General features: G+C 37.1%; 1 protein-coding gene across 1 annotated transcript in view; it reads right to left on the reverse strand.

Moving 5' to 3' along the window:
• ADAMTS19 (ADAM metallopeptidase with thrombospondin type 1 motif 19) overlaps window positions 1–25,870 on the reverse strand; it is a 261,502-nt gene that overhangs the window by 175,630 nt on the left and 60,002 nt on the right. Inside the window, exons 4-6 of the mRNA XM_068980968.1 lie at window positions 19,795–19,967; window positions 18,200–18,283; window positions 17,377–17,534 (exon numbers count right to left, since the gene is read on the reverse strand). Coding sequence (XP_068837069.1) covers window positions 17,377–17,534; window positions 18,200–18,283; window positions 19,795–19,967 — 415 coding nt within the window. The remainder of the gene's footprint in view (window positions 1–17,376; window positions 17,535–18,199; window positions 18,284–19,794; window positions 19,968–25,870) is intronic.

Here is a 25,870-nt window from a genome sequence, read left to right on the forward strand (position 1 = left end):
GCTCGTTTAAATTTACCTATATATTTGGCAATTTCTTTTCTCAGCAATATCTTGTATCATTGCTTTCTAGAGAGACTGTTATTCTTTAAGTGTGAGGACCTATGAATACTACTAAACGGTCCCAGTTTCCTAATTCTCATTAGTCTGCATTTATTCACAATGGAAGAGTATGGTGACTGTAGAACTGTAGGCTGACTTTATCAGCCCTCAACACACTGAAGATATTTCATTTTATTCCAGCATTTATAAAAAAGAAGTCTGTCATCAACTTGCAGTTTTCATTCCAATCCCAAAGAAAGGCAATGCCAAAGAACGTTCACTACTGCACAACTGCACTCATCTCACACACTAGTAAAATAATGCTCAAAATTCTCCAAGCCAGGCTTCAACAGTATGTGAACTGTGAGCTTCCAGATGTTCAAGCTGGTTTTAAAAAGGCAGAGGAACCAGAGATCAAATTGCCAACACCTGTTGGATCATCAAAAAAGCAAGACAGTTCCAGAAAAACATCTACTTCTGCTTTATTGACTACGCCAAAGCCTTTAACTGTGTGGATCACAGCAAACTGTGGAAAATTCTGAAAGAGGTAGGAATACCAAACCACCTGACCTGCCTCTTTGAGAAATCTGTGTGCAGGTCAGGAAGCAACAGTTAGAACTGGACATGAAACAACTGACTGGTACCAAATAGGACAAGGAATATGTCAAGGCTGTATATTGTCACCCTGCTTATTTAACTTCTATGCAGAGTACATCTTGAGAAACCCTGGACTGGAAGAAGCACAAGCTGGAATCAAGATTGCCAGGAGAAATATCAAGAACCTCAGATATGCAGATGACACCACCCTTATGGCAGAAAGTGAAGAACTAAAACAGCCTCCTGATAAAAATGAAAGAGAGTGAAAAAGTTGGCTTAAACATTCAGAAAACTAAGATGATGGTGTCCACTCTCATCACTTCATAGCAAATAGATGGAGAAACAGTGGAAACAGTGACAGACTTTATTTTGGGGGGCTCCAAAATCACTGCAGATGCTGACTGCAGCCATGAAATTAAAAAACGCTTACTCCTTGGAAGAAAAGGTATGACCAAACTAGACAGCATATTAAAAAGCAGAGACATTACTTTGCCAACAAAGGTCAGTCTAGTCAAGGCTATGTTTTTCCAGTAGTCATGTACAGTTGTGAGAGTTGGACTATAAAGAAAGCTGAGCACCAAAGAATTGATCCTTTTGAACTGTGGTGTTGAAGAAGACTCTTGAGAGTCCCTTGGACAGCAAGGAGTCCATCCTAAAGGAAATCAGTCCTGAATATTCACTGGAAGGACTGATGTTGAAGCTGAAATTCCAACACTTTGGACAGTTGATGCGAAGAACTGACTCATTTGAAAAGACCCTGATGCTGGGAAAGATTGAAGGTGTGGGGAGAAGGGGATGACTGGGGATGAGATGGTTGTAAGGCCTCACTGACTCAATGGACATGAGTTTGAGTAAACTCCAGGAGTTGGTGATGGACAGGGAGGCCTGGTGTGCTACAGTCCATGGGGTTGCAAAGAGTCAGTCACGTCTGAGCAAGTGAACTGAATCAACTTGCTCTTCTTTCATTTGATTTTGATTAATTTTTTATTGAGCATTGACATAAAACATTGTTTCTGGTTAATTTCAAGATTTCTTTCTGTCTTAATATGAATAGTTCTGCAGTTCCACTAAGATGTGTCTAGGTACTGAGTTTGTTTTATCTTCTTTGTTACTTGGTATGTCCATTTGAAGATTCACAAATATACATCATAACCATTATTTATTTACCTAATTTCTCTGACGTTCTCTCTGCTCTTTTCCTAGAACTTCTTGAAGTGTATATTCATTCTTCTCATTCTGATGTCAGTAACTGTCACTCTTTTGTATTTCCATCTCTTAATCACTATGTACAGCCTTCTGGGATAATCCTTCAGATCTACCATCCAATCCACAGGTGCTCTCTTCAACTGCATCTACTCTGCTCTTCAACTCAGAAACTAAGATTTTTAAGACACTTTTATGCTTTATTTTCCTCAATTTTCAAATTATCTTTTCTTTCAAAGTAGCTTTTTTCTCACACTTTGAATTTTTGTGTTTTCCATCCTGTGAACATGCTTTTTTATAACTTCTGTCAGTATTTCAAAATATTCTTTTTCATGCTCCTCAGCTCTAACCACGGGATATGTTGTCACTTGGTGTTTGGGAATCCTGCTCTGAACTCATTGGTTGAATGTTTTTTGTGGACGCCTTGTGAGGTCAAAGTTAAAAGAGGGCCCCTTCACAGTAGTTTTGCATATGCTTTCACCAAGTGTTTCAACGTTGGGTTATATTCATGGTAATGAATACCCACAGGAGCCATTTTCTCCTAACGTGGGTTCATGGTTAAAACAGAAAGCTTCCTTCCTGTTGACAACCTGTGCTTGTTGCAAAACCTACCAGACCAAAATTTTATTAAGGGTGTAAATATTCAAGGGTCCTGGCTGTCTGTAATCATTTCAGTTCCCACTTCACAAAGGCACAAACTTTTTTCTCTATATGGGAGTTCAACCCAAGAATCCCAATTTTTAAGTCCAACAAACTCCTACCAGGACAGCTATCACATTACTTCAGAAGCTTACGGCATTTTTCTTTGCCAGAGTCTTCTTGTGTTTGGCTCATCTGTGCATGTAAAAGGATTTTTATTATGCTGTTTCTACAATTCCTAGATGTTGATGATGGGAACATTTTCTCATTATTTACTCAGACAGATTATCACAAATTAAAGGAAGAGGGCACAATCTGTGACCTACCATACAGTAATTAAGCATACTGAAACATTTATTGTTAACATTAGATCTTAATATACATAGGCTTTATTCTAATATTATATTTTATACGATGCAGTTACTTTTACCAAACTCTTTAAAAGAATGAACAACTACCTCAGTATGATGTTCACATTGACCTCAATTGATACATTACTTTCTCAAAGATATATTTCTACAAATAGGGATTACATTAGTTATAAATTATTTAAAAAATTAGTGATTAGTGCAATATTATCATTTTCCTCTTATAAGGTAGGAGACAGAAAAAAATGTGTTAACTAGACATGACTATGAATGAAGTAATTTAATATCAAAGCTTAATTACTAGAATTTTTTATTATTCCTTGAGGCAAATGTCTGACAAAGATGATTTTATGAAACAGATATAGAGTCAACTCTTGATTTCTAGAGTAAAGGCAAGAAAGGTAAATGCTTGATAAAGGTGATAAAAATAATCTTAAATAATATATTTTTAACACAAGGGACAATACAGATTTACTATAAACACAATTCATTTAAATCACACCCATTAATTAGAAATACATTAACTATTCTGCAATTATAACAAAATAATAACAAGTATGAGACTTTATCACAGCAATTACTTCATAATTAGTTGAGGAGTTATTATTCCTGTTGGTCTCTTTGCCAAGAACACTTCTCCAGTATTTCACTAGGACTAAGGTCTGTTTAGTCAAAGCTATGGGTTTTCCAGTAATCATACATGGACAATAAAGAAGGCTGAGTGCCGAAGAACCGATGCTTTCCAATTGTGGTGCTAGAGACAATTCTTAAGAGTGCCTTGGACAGCAAGGAGATCAAACCAGTCAATCCTAAAGGAAATCAACCCTGAATATTCACTGGAAGAATTGATGCTAAAGCTGAAGTTCCAATACTTTGGCCATCTGATGCAAAGAGCCGACTCACTGGAAAAGACCCTGAGGCTAGTGAAGACTGAGGGCAGGATGAGAAGTGAGTGACAGAGGATGGGATCATTGGATGGCATCACTGACTTAATAGACATAAGTCTGAGCAAATTCCAGGAGATAGTGAAGGACAGGGAAGCCTGTCATGCTGAACTCCACTGGGTCACAGAGAGTTGGACATGATTAACAACTGGACAAAAACAACGACAAGGAAGTTGGAGGCTGAAGCCCCATTTTACATTGCCCTTTCTCCCTTCCTTTCCTTACTTAACTCCAGCTGTTAATATTTGGATTTGGTTTGCTTTGGTGACCAGGCTTTCTCCTGCCTTTGCTTTCATAATCCAAGTCACAGATATCTTTTCTCTAGAGAAAGCCTACCACAGAGACCTCTCATCTGACTGCAAGGAAGTGAGAAATCCTCTAAAATGGAATATATGCAATGTAGTGTTACATGGAGAAAGAAATGGCAATCCACTCCAGTATTCTTGCCTGCAGAATCCCAGGGACAGAGGAGCCTGGTGGGCTGCCATCTATGGGGTCACACAGAGTCAGATATGACTGAAGCAACTTAGCAACAGCAGCAGTGTTACATTATGCTATCTACAGCTTATTATATATTTCTAAACAAGAAAAACAGTTTTATTAATTTGTAAAAACCTTAATGTTTTTCTCAAATGGTATTGATTTTATTCTGATAAACCTATTGATAAACTAGTTAATTCATCATGGATAATTAAAAATTGGCCATTATCACTTGATATGTTAATCTTCACTCTATACAAAATCTTTTCCTTTATATACGACAGATATATAATCCTATTAATACCATTTGCATATGCCTTAAAAATGTTCTGTCCCAACTGAATGAAAGGAAATAGCCAAAAAAAAAAAAAAAAAGAGAGAGAGAGAGAAATTTAATTGAAACAAATAATAAAATTGCCCATCAGCACAGATGGGTCTTAAAATTTATGCCATTTTTGTAAAAAAATTACCTTTCTCAAAATACATGCCAAAATTAGAATGACAACTCTAGAAAAATGAGGGAAGATGCACTCAAATTTTATCCCATAAATGTAACCACTCAAGCTATCCTAGCCTAAACTTTCAAGTTAAAACTAATGGATGGCATTGCCTTGAATATTCAAGGTACAAAACTGAAAACCTTAAGAATCCGGGCAAAACAAGACTACTGTTAGTTATAACCAAAGGGTTTAAAAAAAAAAAACTTTGATTATTTGACAGCCACTAAAGTACCTAACCTTAACTATTCCCAACCCCAGCACCTTTCCACCAGGAAGCTACCTTCAAATATGTCATATTTCCTGGTTATATTTATTTATTTATTTTCTGGCTCATAGATCTTTTTTTTAAATTAATTTATTTTAATTGGAGGTTAATTACTTTACAATATTGCAGCAGCTTTTGCCATACATTGACATGAATCAGCCATGGGTGTACACTTGTTCCCCATCACCTTCCTCCCCATCCCATACCTTAGGGTCATCTCAGTGCACCGGCCTTGAGCACCCAGTCTCATGCACCGAACCTGGACTGGTGATCTGTTTCACATATGATAATATACATGTTTCAATGCCATTCTCTCAAATCATCCCACCCTCACCTTCTCCCACAGAATCCAAAAGACTGTTCTTTACATCTGTGTCTCTTTTGCTGTCTCGCATACAGGGTGATCGTTAAGCATCTTTCTAAATTCCATATATATGCATTAATATACTGTATTGGGGTTTTCCTTTCTGACTTACGTTACTCTGTATAATAGGCTCCAGTTTCATCCACCTCATTAGAATTGATTCAAATGCATTCTTTTCAATAGCTGAGTAATATTTCATTGTGTACATGTACCACAGCTTTCTTATCCATTCGTCTGCCAAAGGACATCTAGGTTGCTTCCCGGTCCTGGCTATTATAAACAGTGGTCACTGACTTTAGAAAACAGAATTTACACACATGACTCCCCTCTTCAACTCAAAACCGCTTTTCCAGAGGATCTAAAGTAGACAGTATAGTAAGGGAGCGTGAATGACCCTGGATCATTCAAACTCGGGCAGAGACTTCAAGAGTTTTCCTCTTCACCATTTTTCTTGATGTTTGGTTCTTTCGTTCTTCCTTTAATTCTGAATACTACACAGAATCTTCTAAAAGAATCCAAAAGAACCTCCTCTTGTGTTCAACTTGGTCCACACTGGATTCTGTGACTCAAAACCAACACCAAACGATATCCAAAAAAATACCTCCTGGTGGTACAAACATATCCAGAGACTGAATATAATTACAGATGAAGAGGAATGAAAAAGGTCTGCTGACATTCTTGTAACAAGTAAAAGACCAGACACAGATGATGTAGAAATCAAATTTATCACAAGGACACCTAGTTGTACAGGTTGTGCGCTGCTTACTTCTAATGGCTCCTTTACATACACAGCGATGCAAATGACTCCCTCTACTGTTGAGCAGTGCACAGCCTACACAATAGGATTCCTTATGTGCTTCTCACATGCCAAGCACTTGGGAAGAGAAATAAAAAGATAAATTTCAAAAAGGCTTCTGCACTGAAAGCCAAGAAGAGAATGATATAAAATCACCTCTGTAATGTGTAAAGGGCCTAGGATCAGTGATGAAGAAGCCTGGGGAACTGTAATAAATAAGAGATAGTCCTATTTTGCAACTGCCTTTCCCAGAAAACAAATGGAGAGAGAAACACCCAAAACAGATGATACTGAATAATATGGCAATCCAGAAAATTAAAGAAACACATGAAATCAAATCTTTACCTTAGGGCCAAGAATCATGGAGCATAAAGTATATTCAGATGTAGAGGGAAAGATATTTTATATGCTTTTTCTAAATGTACAATACATCATATCATAATGCGTAAGGCTGCAAGATGACTTTGATTTACATAATGTGAAACAAGGGACTTCATCTGTAACTAAACAACATGATAAAACTATGAGAAATGCACTGCTTATTGTCAAGGGCACTTAAGAGTCCATTACACAGTCAATTTCTGTTCAGTCAGCAAACAAGTGAATAGGGCACATTTTTTTTTCCCCCAAAATTCAAGGTCTTATATCCTAAAGCACTGGAAATACCTTTTAGTACCACTGAAAGACAAAGTGTCAACAGCATTTTAAAAACTTCAGATCAGACTGAATCTTCAATTCTTCAACTGTACACTGCTTTTCAGAGGATCAAACTAATGTAATCCCAATTTCATAATATTTACAGATTGTGAGGGGTAAGGGGGACAGAGATTTGTGTGCTGCCTAGACCTGTGATTAAGTGGATTCGAATTCTCTCATTTTTGGCTCATGTTGGCTCTGTGTGCCTGAAGTCTGCATCACAGAGTTTCATTATGTGAGTTTATGGAAATGATACTGTTAGACTTTGGCAACTGGGAAGGCCAATAAATCCTGCTCAAGTTCTGATTTATATTGAGAAAAATGAAATGTAGCCTTTAATTTCCAAGAGTGAAGATTCATCTGAGAATAAGTCTCATTGTAGAATTTTATAGTGCCTTGGGATATACCTATAAATGATTCATTCAAAAATTATTCTATGATTTGTATGAAATCAATGTATTTCTGCAATGTCTCTTATTTTATTATCTTTTCTATCTTACTAGCCAATGGCATTATTTTGAAGCTAACTTTTAGAAGTACTGTATCAAAAGCATTTTAGTAAATACTGAAAAACAAAAGTATCATTATTAAAATTAAATTCTAAATTAAAGAGTATTTTCAAGACATACAGACTTGTCCCTTCTCTATAATTTCAAAGAGAAATGTGAAAGTTACACTAATAAATCATGGAATTGATAGTTGGGATCAAGTATTTTGTGTTTTTGTTACTATGAACCCGTAGAACTAGGTCAGCTTTAAACTATTTACTTCATTGTGTCACACAGAACAATTTAACAAACAAATGACTGCAGAAAGGTTTGGACTGATACATTCTTTACTTGAATTGAAACCAAAATTAATAACTGAGCTATTATCTCTTCCTGTTAATGTGCTCACATAACATACAACATTTAATGATGACCTAGTATGAGCATTTGTAAGATACGAGGCTGTTATGCAGAGAAGGCAGTGGCACCCCACTCCAGTACTCTTGCCTGGAGAATCCTATGGACGGACGGAGGAGCCTGGTGGGCTGAAGTCCATGAGGTCACTAAGAGTCGGACATGACTGAGCGACTTCAATTTCACTTTTCACTTTCATGCATTGGAGAAGGAAATGGCAACCCACTCCAGTGTTCTTGCCTGCAGAATCCCAGGGACAGGGGAGCCTGATGGGCTACCGTCTATGGGGTCGCACAGAGTCAGACATGACTGAAGCGACCTAGCAGCAGAAGCAGGCTGTTTATGAGTTCAGTTTGTAAAATATGGATAAGACCATGGAATCCACAGAGATTAAAAATTTTATCTTATTTTTTATAACTTAACTTCCCTGGTAGCTCAGAGGGTAAACATCTGCCTGCAATGTGGGAGACCTGGGTTTGACTTCTGGGTCAGGAAGATCATCTGGAGAAGGAAATGGCAACCCACTCCAGTATTCTTGCTTGCAGAATCCCATGGATGGAGGAGCCTGGTAGGCTACAGTCCATGAGGTCACAAAGATTCAGACACGACTGAGTGACTTCACTTTCTTTCTTTCTTTTTTTACAAAGCTAAAGATCTGATCATCTCTATGATTATACCTACTAAAAAGGGATTTTTTTTCTTCCTCAATAACTCAAACCATTCATTTAGACTTTCCTAATCAATGGTGGAAGGTCACTTAGAGAGGTAAACCTTTCCTTACCTTGGGCTAATTTTTACTACTAGGGAACTGGAGGGAGGGCTTCCCTTGAGGCTCTCAGCTGGTAAAGAATCCGCCTGCAATGCAGGAGACCTGGGTTCTATTCCTGGGTTGGGAAGATCCCCTGGAGAAGAGAAAGGCTACCCACTCCAGTATTCTGGCCTGGAGAATTCCATGGACTACAGTCCATAGGGTGGCAAAGAATCAGACACAACTGAGAGACTTTCACTTCACTTTTTCAGGGCACTGGAAGCAATAATACAGAGAAAAGTGATCCTCCAAATAAACTTTAGCCCTACAGGAAAGTAAAGGTAAAATTATATCAGTATCTATCAATATGTTATATGCATATATCCTTTGACAGTTTTTTTTTTTCTATTTTCAACTAGATTTTTATACCTGTCACTTTCCAAAAAAACAGAAGCAATCTACTAAGCCCTATTCTAGGTCCTGTATATCAAGGGGCACAAAACTGAATTAACATTTCTGCTAAAGGGTTTAGGAAGCGCACAAAAATCTTTCTTTCTATGAAACATGGAACGGCTTAGCAAAACTATGGCAAATTTTGTCTCCCAAAAAAGTTTTTCCATCAGGTTTTGAGTAGAAAACCTTTTTAGAAAGTGAAGCTTTAGTTTTCTATCCATAACTAAATGATACATTAGAAAGAACAATCCTTTATTTTGTCTTATCTTTAAAAACCATAGTTTGGGCATACAGAGTACATATTTAGTCCTTTGGTAGTAGTCCAAGTTTTGAAAATCTGAGGACAAATAATAATTTTACAACTGACTTGAGCCAGCAAATTGAGATTATAAAACACAGGTTTTCAGTCCTAATGAGCAGGATAAACCTAGAGCCTGTTATACAGAGTGAAATAAGTCAGAAAGAGAAAAACAAATATTGTATATTAACACATGTATATGGAATCTAGAAAGACAGTACTGATGAGCCTGTTTGCAGGGCAACAGTGGAGATGCAGACACAGAGAAAAGACTTGTGGACACAGCTGGGGAAGAAGAGGGTGGGACAAATTGAGAGAATAGCATGGAAACATATAATGTAAAAACAGATAGCCAGTGGAAATTTGCTGTAAGATGCAGGGAGTTCAAATTAGGAAGTCTGTGACAGTGAAGAGGGTTGGAATTGGGTGGGAGGTGGGAGGAAGGTTCAAGAGGGAGGGGGCATATGTATACCTATGGCTGATTCATGTTGATTCACAGCTGAAACCAACAAAATACTGTAAAGCAATTATCCTGTAATTAAAAAAGTTTTAACAACACAAATATTACTGTAGAATATTATCTAGAATATTCTCACAAATCCCAGATATGACTACTTTTGATTCATTCTTTTAATATGTTATACTAGCCTATGTGCAAGCAAGTAGTTCAAATGCATTTTATGAGCAAAATTTGACAATAATGAAAATGGGCTTTGCTGTAGCTCAGCTGGTAAAGAATCCACCTGCAATGCAGGAAAACTCGGTTCAATTCCTGGGTCAGGAAGATCCCCTGGAGAAGGGATAGACTTAGCCACTCCAGTATTCTTGGGCTTCCCTGGTGGCTCAGCTGGTAAAGAATCCTTCTGCAATGCAGGAGACCTGGGTTCGATCCCTGAGTAGAGACGATTCCCCTGGAGAAGGGAATGGCTACCCCTTCCAGTATTCTTGCCTAGAGAATTCCACGGACTGTACATTCCATGGGATTGCAAAGAGTTGAACACAACTGAGTGACTTTCACTTTCAATTTCACTTTGACAATAATGAAAAACATTATATTTCTAAGCACAAGAGCAAGTACACTGTAATTATTCTAAACAAATACTAGCACTTGTTTACAATCATATATAGATAAAGATGTTAATACATTTTTCTCTAAATGTGAAAATTCAGAAAGCTATAAAAATATAGAGCAGTCACATAAATTAGGATACTTCTATGCAATAAAACAGTATGTCTGTTCCTCCTTCCAAATGATACAGACCAAATATGAGTGTGTTAGCTTCCTGTTAGCTTAATACATAGAAAACTGTTGCATTTCTATACACTAACAATGAAAGGTCAGAAAGAGAAATTAAGGATTTAATAGATAAATTATCCTATTTACCATCACATCAAAATGAATAAAATACTTAGGAATAAACCTACCTAGAGATACAAAAGATGTGTACTCAGAAAACTCTAAGATACTGATGAAAGAAATATAAGATGACACAAACAGAAAGATATACCATGTTCCTAGATTAGCAGAATCAATACTGTCAAAATGATTATAGTACCCAAGGTAAGCTACAATTTCAATGTAATTCCTATCAAATTACAAATGGCCTTTTTTTTTTTTTTTTTGCAGATCTATGACAAAAAAATCTTCAAATTTGTATCAAAACATAAAAGACCCTGAATAGCCAAAGCAATCTTGAGAAAGAAAAGACAGCTGGAAGAATCAGGCTCCCTCACTGTAGACTATATTACAAAGCTACAATCATCAAAACAGTATGATCTCTCACAAAGACAGATATATAGATCAATGGAGCAAGATAGAAAGCCCCAAAACAAACTTTCACACCTTTGGTCAATTAATATACAACAAAGGAGGCAAGAATATACAATGGAGAAAATACAGTTTATTTATTAAGTGATCCTGGTAAAACTGGATAGCTACATGTAAAAGAATGAAATTAGAACACTATCTAATACCATACATAAAAATAAATTTCATAGTGGATTAAAGACTTAAATGTAAGACAGGATAATATATAATTCTTAGAGGAACACATAGGCAGAACACTCTTTGACATCTATTGCTGCAAGATCTTTCTGGACCTGTCTCCTAGGGTAATGAAAGTAAAAACAAACATAAACAAATAGGATCTAACTAAATGCAAAAATATTTGCAAAGCAAAGGAAACCATAAACGAAACAAAAAGACAACCCTCAGAACGGGAGAAAATAGTTGCAAACAATGCGACTGACCAGGGATGAATTTCCAAAATATACAAATAGTTCATGAAGCTAAATATTAAAAAAAAAAATGGGCAAACGGTCTAAACAGACATTTATCCAAAGAAGACATACACAGACGGCCAAAAAACACACAAAAAGATTCTCAACCTAGAGACTGTCATACAGAGTGAAGTAAATCAAACAATGAAAGACAAATATTTTATCATATCAATTATATGTGGAACCTAAAAAAAGGATACAAATGAGCTTACAAAACAGAAACAGACTTACAGACTTCAAAAACACACTTATCATTACCAAAAAAGAAAGGTGGGAGGGATAAACTAGCAGGTTGAGATTAACATATCCATACTATTACACATAAAATAATCCGCAAAGACCTATTGTACAGCACAGGAAACTCTACTTAATACTCTGTAAATCTACATAGGAAAATAATCTGGAAAACAATAGACATATGTATATGTATAAATGAATCACTGCTGAAAATAACAGCAAAGTGTACACCTGAAACTAACACAATATTGTAAATCAGCTATACTCTAACATAAAACAAAAATTAAATTTAAATAAATAATAAATAATGTAGTAAAAATCCAATAGCTTTAGTATATAAGGTAGACATATAGTCTTTCAAACATATAAAACATTATATGTTTCAGTATTTCATTGAATTCTAAAATTTGTAAGCAAGGCAGGCTCATCCTATAGAAATGTAAAGTGTAAATTATTAAATAAACTTTCCCTAGATATAAACAGCCAAAAGAAGAAAAAGGAACTGACACTTGTTTCAGAATTCCTAGGGGTCATGAATTTTACACTTTATTTTTTCATTTAAATTTAAACCATAACATGTTCAGAAAATTACTACTGGTAATATCAAATATCGGGAGAAGGAAATGGCAACCCACTCTAGTGTTCTTGCCTGGAAAATTCCATGGACAGAGGAGCCTGGTAGGCTACAGTCCATGGGGTCGCAAAGAGTCGGACATGACTGAGCAACTTCACTTTAATATTGAATATATCACACTAACCCCATAAAACTGTTTTATCACTCGACAGTACTGTTAGCCACAGCAAATGATTCCTAACTGTGTCTAAGATAATGAGGAATGCAATAATAACCATGGGCTGACCAACTATCAATTAAAAACATTTATTACATAATATAAAAGATATTTCTGATAGTATATCTTACACACTAATAAAAGTTTGCACAGGATTTTATACAATTATTTATGCTTGGAAAATTATTGAATGGTTACTTTATGTTAGATGTTATAGAAGATGTCTTATATTCTTCTCTCTGCACTATTCGCCTCATCATAATGAGACGAATAGAGGCCAAATGGGCAACTCCAAAATTACCAGCTACTGTTTGGGTAAACACAGGTCATATTTCTTTGGTTATCTTTCTTAGTCTTAAAGTTCTATATATTTATATATCATATATGTATATACATAAATATAAATATAATTTTAGATACAAATTATCCATTTAATATGTCTATTGCAAGTATCTAATCTCTTCATTTACATATCAATAGTTTTGGATATGATGTGGTTTTAATTTTCAAGAAGCCCAAATGATTAATAATTTTTAGTTACTGCTTTTTGTATCCTATCTAGGAAATTACTGTCCTCTCATGGTCATGAGCCACCAGAACATGTTGTTTTTAATTGAAGTCTTATAGTTGTAGATTTCTATGATCCATTATGAATTAACATCATACAAGGTGCTAAACAGGGTTGAGATACATTTTTTTCAAATGGGTATCCATATGTAAACAGACTGTCTTTTCATCACTGAACTATCAGCTAATGGTTTTACTGAACATCAATTGACCATATGTATGTGAGTGTATTTCCAGACTCTTTATTCTGTTTCACTGATTTGTATGGCTAATGTTCTGCCATAGCTATACTGTTTTGACTACCAAACCTTTATAATAAGTTTTGAAATCAGAAAATGTAAGTTCACCCAATTTGTTCCTCTTTTACAAAACTGCTTAACTCTTCCAGGTCCTTTTCTTTCCCAAATAAATTTTGGAATCCAATTGTAATTTTTAAAACCAAACCAAACCAAATGAAAAACCTGCAGAAATTTTCACTGGGATTATAGTCACTCCATAAGACAATTTAGGGAAAATAGACATCTTGATAATACTTTGTCTTCCAGTAAATAAACCTTTATTTATATCTCTAATTTTTCTCAGCAGGGCTATGTAGATATTATTTCATTTTCTTAAATTATTCTCAGTGTTTTATGGTTTTGGAAGTTACTTTAAAATCTTCCCAACTGTTCACTTCCTCCACATATAAATATAATTCTTCTTCTAAATTGACTTTATATGCTACAGCCTTGTAAATTACACTTGTAAAGTCTAGCAATTTTTCCACTAGATTTCTTAAAATTTTCTTTGTACCAAGTCATGTCATCTGTGTAGAGACAGTTTAAAATTTTTCTTCCCAGTATTTATGCCTTTCCTTCCTCTTCCTTATAAGCATCAGCACAATACTGAACAGATGAGCTAAGAGTGGACATCCCTTGCCTTGCTTCCAGTCTTATTATCTATAGATTTTTTGTGTATAAGTAGGTGTAGACATACTTTCACAGATTAAGAAAGTACCCTTATGAATTCATTAAGAATTTTTGTTGATAGGGCTTTTTCAGTCAGTACATTAGTGATATCATTTCATTGTTTCAGGGATCTGTTCTTTCTGACAGGAAGTCAGTTATTGCTCTTAATGGTGTCTCCGCTATTGTAATGTATTCCTTTTCTCTACCCAATTCAACATCCTTTTCTATATCTTTGATTCTCACCAATTTTCCTATGATATGCCTCATCAATAAGTTTGCTTTTTTTTGAAAATAACTAGGTCTAGGTCTCTAGGTTTTTTATGAAATCTGTGAAAAACTTTTGACATTACTTCTTCAAATAATTTTCTTACCCATTCTCAACTCTCTTCTGAGATTCCAGTTACAGCAGTATTTGGTAAATCCAACATCTAAGCAATCTCAAAAAGTTGGCTTAAAGCTCAACGTTCAAAAAACTAAGATCATGGCATCTGGTCCCATTACTTCTTGGGAAATAGATGGGGAAACAGTGGAAACAGTGTCAGACTTTATTTTGGGGGGCCCCAAAATCACTGCAGATGATGACTACAGCCATGAAATTAAAAGACGCTTACTCCTTGGAAGGAAAGTTATGACCAACTTAGATAGTATATTCAAAAGCAGAGACATTACTTTGCCAACAAAGGTCCATCTAGTCAAGGCTATGGTTTTGTCTAGCGGTCATGTATGGATGTAAGAGTTGGACTGTGAAGAAAGCTGAGTGCTGAAGAATTGATGCTTTTGAACTGTGGTGTTGGAGAAGACTCTTGAGAGTCCCTTGGACTGCAGGGAGATCCAACCAGTCCATATACACAATGGAGTATTACTCAGCCATTAAAAAGAATACATTTGAATCAGTTCTAATGAGAGGGATGAAACTGGAGCCTATTATACAGAGTGAAGTAAGCCAGAAAGAAAAACATCAATACAGTATACTAATGCATATATATGGAATTTAGAAAGATGGTAATGAAAACCCTGTATGCAAGACAGCAAAAGAGACACAGATGTATAGAACAGTCTTTTGGACTCTATGGGAGAGTGAGAGGGTGGGATGATTTGGGGGAATGGCATGGAAACATGCATAATATCATATAAGAAATGAATCGCCAATCCAGGTTCTATACAGGATCCTTGGGGCTGGTGCACTGGGATGACCCAGAGGGATGGTACAGGGAAGGACGTGGGAGGGGGATTCTGGATGGGGAATACGTGTACACCCATGGCAGATTCATGTTGATGTGTGGCAGAACCAATACAATATTGTAAAGTAAAAAAAATAATAATAAAAAAATAAAAATAAATAAATAAAGGAGATCAGTCCTGGTGTTCTTTGGAAGGACTGATGCTGAAGCTGAAACTCCAATACTTTGGACACCTCGTGCAAAGAGTCAACTCATTGGAAAAGACTCTGATGCTGGGAGGGATTGGGAGCAGGAGGAGAAGGGGAAAACAAAGGATGAAATGGCTGGTGGCATCACCGACTCAATGGACGTGCGTTTGGGTGAACTCCAGGAGGCCTGGCGTGCTGAGATTCATGGGGTCGCAAAGAGTCAGACATGACTGAGTGGCTAAACTGAACTGAAGCAATCTCAGGGTCTGATACTATTGATAATTTTTCTTTGACCGTGGGTCTCATTTTCATGTTTCTTTGCTTGACTAATTTTCATTATATTCCAGACATTGTAGATGATATATCATAGAGATTCAAGATTCAGTTATATTCCTCTGAAGAGTGCTTCCTCTTTTTTACTTGCTGGTCACTCTGAATGTAGGTAGGTTTGAGTTTATTCTTTAGTAGGGAGGATACACCAAAAGCTCAAAATGATTGCCAAGCCTTTGTAAACTGATGGGACTTAACCTCAAAACTGGGCTTGGTTTCAAGCTTCATTAAGAGACCTGAGAGGGTATGTCTCTGGATCATGGTGCCTATTAAGAAGGCCTCTTAATGGTGCCTCTGTTTTCGCAGATAAATGCCTCTAAATGGAGCCTTTGCTTCCTCAGATAAATGCCAGGAGTGAAAACAAGGTATTAGGAAGGTTGCTTTACTCCCATGGCCAAAATATGCTCAATTTCTAGAATCTTAACTCCATAACAATAGCACCCTGATAAATTTTGGGTCGTTTCTTTGTGTAGCTAGACCAGCCTTTGCAAAGTCCTCACAGATGATCTACACAAGAACTTGGTACCTCTGCCTGCAAAGTATCCTCATCTTGGTGCTTTCAACAGGAGCACTGTGTTCTACTTAGATGCCAGCTTGCTGTACCATTAAAAAAATTGTCCCAAGGCAAAGCTGGGTTGGCTGTGGGGCTCACTTAGTAAATTTTCCTTCTTTCAGAGACTGCACTGCTATTTCTTCAATAACTGAAAGCAGGTGCTTCATAAATGTTTTTCAATTTTATGGCTGTTTATTGCAGAGGTCTAGTATCAGGTACACCTACATAGCTGGAAATGGAAGTCTAGTTGTGTTCTTATATAGAGATTGTTTTCATCTTTATGAATTGTTTATAAGTAGAATCATTTTTATACAATTCAGCAAAAAGAAGCCATTATGAATTCAATAGACTCATTATAGAAAATCATGTTTAAACGTCACTGTGTATTCTGTGATGTGAAATGTCAACATTTATAAAAAAAATTAAATTGCTAGTTAACAATGAACTACCATTAATTACTAGCTCTAAGCAAAATAAGCTTATATTTAAGTTTGTAAGTTTATACAGAGTGTTCATAGAGAGTTAACTGTTCCTCATTGTTTCACCTTATATTTATACTCAGTGCTGAAATACAAATGCAGCTCAAAATTAACTAGCTAGAGACTTAATTACAAATTTTTCTTGTAACCAGAAATTGTTCAGTTTAACATATTGGCCACTTTACAGGATGATGACAGAAAAACATATCATGTAGGTTCATAACTTCAAAGTTCCACCAAAATTCATCAGTGCTTTCATTTATCATCATCAATGGCTATGTCTTTGCATCAAAAATTGAAGTTAACTTTTTAAATATTAATTAACCAAATGTTTAATCAATATGCCAGCCAATAGGTGGCTGTTCAGAAAGCAGTTATTATGAATTGAGGGAAATTACTAACAGCATTATGCCAAAAGTTTTTTGGAACACAAAATCTGGAATAAAAGCATTCTATGAAGGGATTAATAGGATTAACAGCATGGCCATCAAATTAAGAATGTCATTTAATTGGCTTAAAAAAAAAACTCACCGTGTTATAAGTATAGCTGCATCCACTGAGGTCATGTCCTCTCCCCAGCTTGTTGACATCTCTAAATGTATATCATTCTTTTTGCCAAATTCTTCATGCTGCCACTTACAAAAACTCTCCAGCATTTTCTCTCCATGATGCCCAATATACAGATCTGCCTGCAAAAGAAGAGATTTCACTTCAAGGCAAATTATTCTCAGATATACAGAAAACTAAAAACCAAGGGGACTTCTTGAATTACTAGAGCAGACTGCTGACCATAACATTAATTAGAACCTGGAAGACATTCAGGATTAATTTTTCCTGAGCTAAAAAATCTTAAAACTTTGTGAAGGTACAATAATTACAAAACCTGTTTAATGCTATTCTGAAAAAGAAGAGAGTTGCAATGGAATATTAAGAATGTGGAACTTTTAGACTTAAATCACTCATTATTTCTACAATGTTAACAAAGGTTTTACAAAGCTAAGCAGTATGTTAAAATGATGCCACAGAGCAGTCTCTGTTTAAACTGAATTACAGAAAAGCACATGTTTAAATAAGAAAGTAAAACTGTCATTAAAAATTACTTTTTAAAATTGCATTTTGCAAAGTTAAGGTTTGTTGTCAGGATCCTTGGAAACTACAAACATTCCATTTTTGGAATATAATTGAGGTATTAACTAAAACTAACAGCCAGTTTTATGTACATTTCAAGTGACTCAGGGGATATTTCTGGATTTTAAGTCAATAAAAAGTAAATCCCTAATATTCCCTTTACTTAAAAGTACCTGAATACAATTTCTCACCCACTGAATTGAACAAAAACTCAAGACTTTCTTACTGGAGTTTCATGGAGCAGAATAAGCTTTATCACACGAAGATTGACCTGCACACCAAGACTCTTGTGTTGGAAAAGGTTAAAAACCTAAAAGCAAATAAAAATAAAAAACCTAAAATAAAACTGAAAGACATCTTAATTTTTCTTTAAGCCCAGACCAGGGAGAAGTCTCAATTCAGTTGAGCAATTTTATATATTTCAAAAAATTTTTTAATTACTTTAAAATTAGCTTAATAAGCAATAACTAATTCACTTTAGACACCAAGAAATTCAGACCTACCATTCTGATAATATACACTACAATCGATAATCTAAGCATTTCAATGGGGCGAGGGTGGTGCAGGGGGAAGATTGGGCTTTCCACTGTAGTAAAGAGAAGAATTTTAGTAACTAAATCCTAGAAATTTTCTTAAGATCACAAAATGCCAGTGACTTTTCTTCTGAGAAAATGTCCCCAAAACAGCCTGCTTTATGCCACCTCCCAATTTATCCTTTACAGTTTTTACACTCCCCAGGACAACTGCCAAACAGGAACAGGATTTTCAAAGCTCCTCCCCTTCAATGCTGCCCATGAAGACATGCTATTGTTGCTTAATGGTTTCAGGTCACCATTATAACTGGTATTTCCAAAACATGGTATATATAACAATGCTGGAAAGCAAGGCAAATTTTTTATGCAGTACCTTGATTTTCTTTTTGGCAAAACTGACTAATTTATTATAGAAAATTAAAACTGGCATACTAAACCCACACTTTCCAAGGCAGTACTATTTAAAAGAGACTTAAGTTGGTAGGCTATGCCTGTCTACCCTTTACAAAATGCAGCTGAAGTGGTTGTTCAGTAGCTAAGTATTTATCCTTGTACTAGCGGCTCTTATCTTGCCTTATATGGCAACTCGAATTATAAATGGACATCTGCCGTTGGCTTTCATTTATGTTTATTCTCTCCTAAGAAACACTCTCCATGAAAACCTTCTCATTCTGCCTTGAAGGAAGTTTACTCAACAGGGTATATAGTTAAGTCAAAGGATTCAGGCAGCAGGTACAAGGATTCAGATCCCAGGTACAAGTTAGATTTCTGTGGTCCAAAAGCTATCAACCAAAGTGAGCTACCTGTGATTCAGCTCTTAGCTATCACATCTTACTCATCAACTAGTATTATATCTGACATGCAATTTTACATACCTACATAAGAGCTCTGTGGATCACCAACCTCCATTTTTGTTCCACCTCATAATCTACAGTACTTTGGGTGGGGCCATACATATAAACAAATATAACATTTCTGCTATTTCAACAAATGGCCTTTTATAAAAAAGAAGGAAAAGAAGGGCACAAAAAAAGAGATAAAAGAGTAACAGAAAAAGAGTTTTGCCACATCCAATTAACAATAAGGTTTTATTACTAGAAGGTATATGTTATTATTTTGATATCTCTTTTGAGATGGATCAATTTGATACACCTTTTTTTTTCTTACTGATGTCAATAAAAGAAAGGAATAGTAATGAGTTAATTTTTAAAGAACTTCATTATACTCACACATTTCTTCCTTAGAGTTTTCTTGAAAAAATTCCAAGCGCACTTTAAAGTTTGCCTACCATATTTAAGATGGTTAGAATGAATCTCCTGGCTGCATCTGCTCCATGATAGGAAACCATTGCTGGGTCTGCAACCACTACAGTCTCTATGTTGTATTCTTGAGGTAATTTGTATGAATATCGTTTCCCTCTTCCACTTTCTGTTATTTTTTTAGATTTAGGTCTTCCTTTATCTGCAACACAGAAATGAATTTTCAAATGTGCCTCTATCTTAGCAAAATGAATAAAAATCTCCACCGCTTCAATAATTTAAAAGAAAGTTTACTGAATACCAACATGTGCTGATGATATAGTGGTGAGCAAGATCATAAAAGTTCCCTGCACATAGGGAACCTAAATGAGCATTTGGCTTTGGAATCAGACAGCCTGGACTTCTACCATTGATTAACTCTACCCCTTGGGAAACTAACATCACTCAGTCAGCCTTAGTTTCCTCATCTGTAAAATGAATAACAGTAACACCTGCTTTCTAGAGTTGTAGGTGGCCAATAATAAGATCACATTAGTATGTATAAATAAAATAATTCTATAAATAAAAGACATCATGGTTTTCTTTTGGAAACCAGTGATAAGATAAAGGTCTACTTGCCAGAAGAGCCTGAAGTGACTGCTCCATACACCCTAATGTCACTAAGTTGTGTCTGATTCTTTGCGACCCCGTGGATTGTAACCCACCAGGCTCCTCTGCAGGCAAATGCCTCTAATTACTCCAACTATGTATGGGCTTCAAAGGAATTGGTTCTGTCATCCATCGGAATAATACAGAAGTTATGACCTTAATACAGCAGATTCTTCAAACAGAATCAGATAAAAGCAGTAACCACCAATAAATATCTTTATACATTTATATAAAATGGACAATTTGTTTATGAAAATATGCTACTATCAGAATGAAAATCATTCAACCAAGTAGGAGAAGATAATTACAGAACTTTTCCATAATAAAGAAATGAAAAGCTACTCTAAGTCAGTGACAGATAACTGAACTGAAAAACTGGCTGCAAATTTGAACAGGCATTTCTAACAAAAAGGAGATTCAAAAGGCTAATTAGCATAGGAGAAGATGCTCAGTCTCACTGGTCTTCAAGGAACTGCAAATTAACCACAATGACTTAAATACAATTCCAGAACAGCTACAATAGCCATGATTATATTCAGTGTTAACAAGAAGGTAAGGACAACCGGAAGTCCCCTACTCATATGAGCTGGGAGTTTAAATTAGGATAAACAATGAAAAACTGGTTGGGAGTATTCACTAAAGCTTAATAACTGTCCCTGGTGGCTCAGAGGTTAAAGCATCTGCCTGCCATGTGGGAGACCTGGGTTCAATCCCTGGGTTGGGAAGATCCCCTGGAGAAGAAAATGGCAACCCACTCCAGTACTCCTGCCTGGAGAATCCCATGGACGGAGGAGCCTGGTGGGCTACAGTCCACGGGGTCGCAAAGAGTCGGACACGATTGAGCGACTTCACTCACTCAATGATCACCATTCTAAAGTACATACTCATTCAGTTCACTTCAGTTCAGTTTAGTCGCTCAGTCATGTCCGACTCTTTGCGACCCCATGAATCGCAGCACACCAGGCCTCCCTGTCCATCACCATCTCCCAGAGTTCACTCAGTCCATCGAGTCCAAGATGCCATCCAGCCATCTCATCCTCTGTTGTCCCCTTCTCCTCCTGCCCCCAATCCCTCCCAGCATCAGAGTCTTTTCCAATGAGTCAACTCTTCACATGAGGTGGCCAAAGTACTGAAGTTTCAGCTTTAGCATCATTCCTTCCAAAGAAATCCCAGGGCTGATCTCCTTCAGAATGGTCTGGTTGGATCTCCTTGCAGTCCAAGGGACTGTCAAGAGTCTTCTCCAACACCACAGTTCAAAAGCATCAATTCTTCGGCCCTCAGCCTTCTTCACAGTCCAACTCTCACATCCATACATGACCACAGGAAAAAACATAGCCTTGACTAGACAGACCTTAGTGGGCAATGTAATGTCTCTGCTTTTTAATATACTATCTAGGTTGGTCATAACTTTTCTTCCAAGAGTAAGCATCTTTTAATTTCATGGCTGCAGTCACCATCTGCAGTGATTTGGGAGCCCAAAAAAAATAAAGTCTGACACTGTTTCCACTGTTTCCCCATCTATTTCCCAGGAAGTGATGGGACCAGATGCCATGATCTTCGTTTTCTGAATGTTGAGCTTTAAGCCAACTTTTTCACTCTCCTCTTTCACTTTCATCAAGAGGCTTTTTAGCTCCTCTTCACTTTCTGCCATAAGGGTGGTATCATCTGCATATCTGAGGTTATTGATATTTCTCCCGGCAATCTTGATTCCAGCTTGTGTTTCTTCCAGTCCAGCATTTCTCATGATGTACTCTGCATATAAGTTAAATAAGCAGAGTGACAATATACAGCCTTGATGTACTCCTTTTCCTATTTGGAACCAGTCTGTTTTCCATGTCCAGTTCTAACTGTGGCTTCCTGACCTGCATACAGATTTCTCAAGAAGCAGGTCAGGTGGTTTGGTATTCCCTTCTCTTTCAGAATTTTCCACAGTCTGTTGTGATCCACACAGTCAAAGGCTTTGGCATAGTCAATAAAGCAGAAATAGATGTTTTTCTGGAACTCTCTTGCTTTTTCCATAATCCAGCGGATGTTGGCAATTTGATCTCTGCTTTCTCTGCCTTTTCTAAAACCAGCTTGAACATCAGGGAGTTCATGGTTCACGTATTGCTGAAACCTGGCTTGGAGAATTTTGAGCATTACTTTACTAGCATGTGAGCTGAGTGCAATTGTGCAGTAGTTTGAGCATTCTTTGGCATTGCCTTTCTTTGGGATTGCAATGAAAATGGACCTTTTCCAGTCCTGTTGCCACTGCTGAGTTTTTTGCTGGCATATGGAGTGGAGCACTTTCACAGCATCATCTTTCAAGATTTGAAACAGCTCAACTGGAATGCCATCACCTCCACTAGCTTTGTTCGTAGTGACGCTTTCTAAGGCCCACTTGACTTCACATTCCAGGATGTCTGGCTCTAGATTAGTGATCACATCATTATGATTATCTTGGCCATGAAGATCATTTTTGTACAGTTCTTCCATGTATTCTTGCCACCTCTTCTTAATATCTTCTACTTCTGTTAGGTCCAGACCATTTCTGTCCTTTATCGAGCCCATCTTTGCATGAAATGTTCCCTTGGTATCTCTCATTTTCCTGAAGAGATCTCTAGTCTTTCCCATTCTGTTGTTTCCTCTATTTCTTTGCATTGATCGCTGAAGAAGGCTTTCTTATCTCTTCTTGCTATTCTTTGGAACTCTGCATTCAGATGCTTATATCTTTTCTTTTCTCCTTTGCTTTTCACCTCTCTTCTTTTCACAGGTATTTGTAAGCCCTCCCCAGACAGCCATTTTGCTTTTTTGCATTTCTTTTCCATGGGGATGGTCTTGATCCCTGTCTCCTGTACAATGTCATGAACCTCATTCCATAGTTCATCAGGCACTCTATCTATCAGATCTAGGCCCTTGAATCTATTTCTCACTTCCACTGTATAATCATAAGGGATTTGATTTAGGTCATACCTGAATGGTCTAGCAGTTTTCCCTACTTTCTTCAATTTCAGTCTGAATTTGGCAATAAGGAGTTCATGATCTGAGCCACAGTCAGCTCCCAGTCTTTTTTTTGTTGACTGTATAGAGCTTCTCCATCTTTGGCTGCAAAGAATATAATCAATCCGATTTCGGTGTTGACCATCTGGTGATGTCCATGTGTAGAGTCTTCTCTTGTGTTGTTGGAAGAGGGTGTTTGCTATTACCAGTGCATTTTCTTGGCAAAACTCTATTAGTCTTTGCCCTGCTTCATTCTGCATTCCAAGGCCAAACTTGCCTGTTACTCCAGGTGTTTCTTGACTTCCTACTTTTGCATTCCAGTCCCCTATAATGAAAAGGACATCTTTTGGGGTGTTACTTCTAAAAGATCTTGTAGGTCTTCATAAAACCATTCAACTTCAGGTTCTTCAGTGTTACTGGTTGGGGCATAGACTTGGATAACTGTGATATTGAATGGTTTGCCTTGGAGACGAACAGAGATCATTCTGTCGTTTTTGAGATTGCATCCAAGTACTGCATTTCAGACTCTTTTGTTGACCATGATGGCTACTCCATTTCTTCTGAGGGATTCCTGCCGGCAGTAGTAGATATAATGGTCATCTGAGTTAAATTCACCCATTCCAGTCCATTTTAGTTAGCTGATTCCTAGAATGTCGACGTTCACCCTTGCCATCTCGTTTGACCACTTCCAATTTGCCTTGTTTCATGGACCTGACATTCCAGGTTCCTATGCAATATTGCTTTTTATAGCATCGGATCTTGCTTCTATCACCAGTCACATCCACAGCTGGGTATTGTTTTTGCTTTGGCTCTATCCCTTCACTTTTTCTGGAGTTATTTCTCCACTGATCTCCGGTAGCATATTGGGCACCTACTGACCTGGGGAGTTCCTCTTTTGGTATCCTATCATTTTGCCTTTTCATACTGTTCATGAGGTTCTCAAGGTAAGAATACTGAAGTGGCTTGCCATTCCCTTCTCCAGTGGACCACATTCTGTCAGACCTCTCCATCATGACCCTCCCATCTTGGGTTGCCCTGCGGGCATGGCTTGGTTTCATTGAGTTAGACAAGGCTGTGGTCCTAGTGTGATCAGACTGACTAGTTTTCTGTGAGTATGGCTTCAGTGTGTCTGCCCTCTGATACCCTCTTGCAACACCTACCATCTTACTTGGGTTTCTCTTACCTTGGGTGTGGGGTATCTCTTCACGGCTGCTCCAGCACAGCACAGCCGCTCCTCCTTACCTTGGATGAGGGGAATCTCCTTGCCACCACCGTTTTGCAAATCAGGTGTAAAAATTACTCATAGCAGCACTATTCTTAATAGTTCAACTAACCATCAAGAGTATAGTGGATAAAGAAATTCTGTCCTATTCATAAAATGGAATGCTACATAGCAGTGGGGGCTTTCCTTGTGGCTCAGCTGGTTAAGAAACTGTCTGCAATGTGGGAGACCTGGGTTCGATCCCTGGGTTGGGAAGATCTCCTGGAGAAGGGAAAGGCTACCCACTCCAGTATTCTGACCTGGAGAATGCCATGGACTGTATGGTCCATTGGGTCGCAAAGTCCAACACAACTGAGTAACTTTCATTTCACTTCACTTCATAGAGCAGTGGAAACAGATGAGCCTCACAAACATACTGCTGAGCAAACGAAGCAATTACAAAAGAGTAGGCAGTGTATGATTCCATTTATAGGAACATCACAAACTGGGAAGATGGGATGTTAGAAGTCGGGATAGTGATGATCTCGGGCTAAAAGAAACTAGTGCCTAAGAGTGGGCACAAGGGCAACATCTATGGTGCTGATACTTTCTATAGTTTGATCCGAGTAGTACCTACTTATGCTTCACTTTGGGAAAATTCAGCAGTTGGACACATCGTTTGCACAACTTCCTATATGTGTGCTGTGATTTAATAATGAATTTGTAATTTTCACAGCTTTGTTGAGGGGTAATTTGCATGCCATAACATGTAGCCATTTCAATGTACAATTCATTTAGTTTTAACAACTTATTATAACTGTACAGCCATCTCCATCATTTACTGTTAAGTCAGCTATCATCTGTTCTTCTCCTTGCCATTTACTGAAATTCTGTTGATTTTACTAAATAGCTACCATCTTCTTTTCCAAATCTGTACTTGTTGGCCAACATCTTTTATATTTTTTTATTCTAATTAGTGGAGTCCCCAGAAGTAAACATGTGTGTTTAACAGAATCCTATGGATATAAACAAGTGTGTCCAATTAGTCATGTTTACATGGACATATCTAACTTTGTTTTGAACTGGGAGGTGTGTATGCTCATAGTTCTAGTTCATCCCCTTGGTTTCTGATAAATTCCTTTTCTAGAGGCTTGTTCCAGGTACTTGACTTTGGTGTGTATTCTATTCTATTCTACCTGTTCCACTTTACTTCCCTTCTAACACATTTTCATGATGCCACGATTAGTTTATCTCTTGTTATTAAACTTCTGGGTTCC

The sequence above is a fragment of the Capricornis sumatraensis genome, chromosome 9 (genome assembly GCF_032405125.1).
Source record: "Capricornis sumatraensis isolate serow.1 chromosome 9, serow.2, whole genome shotgun sequence".
In the NCBI taxonomy this organism is placed as follows: domain Eukaryota; kingdom Metazoa; phylum Chordata; class Mammalia; order Artiodactyla; family Bovidae; genus Capricornis; species Capricornis sumatraensis.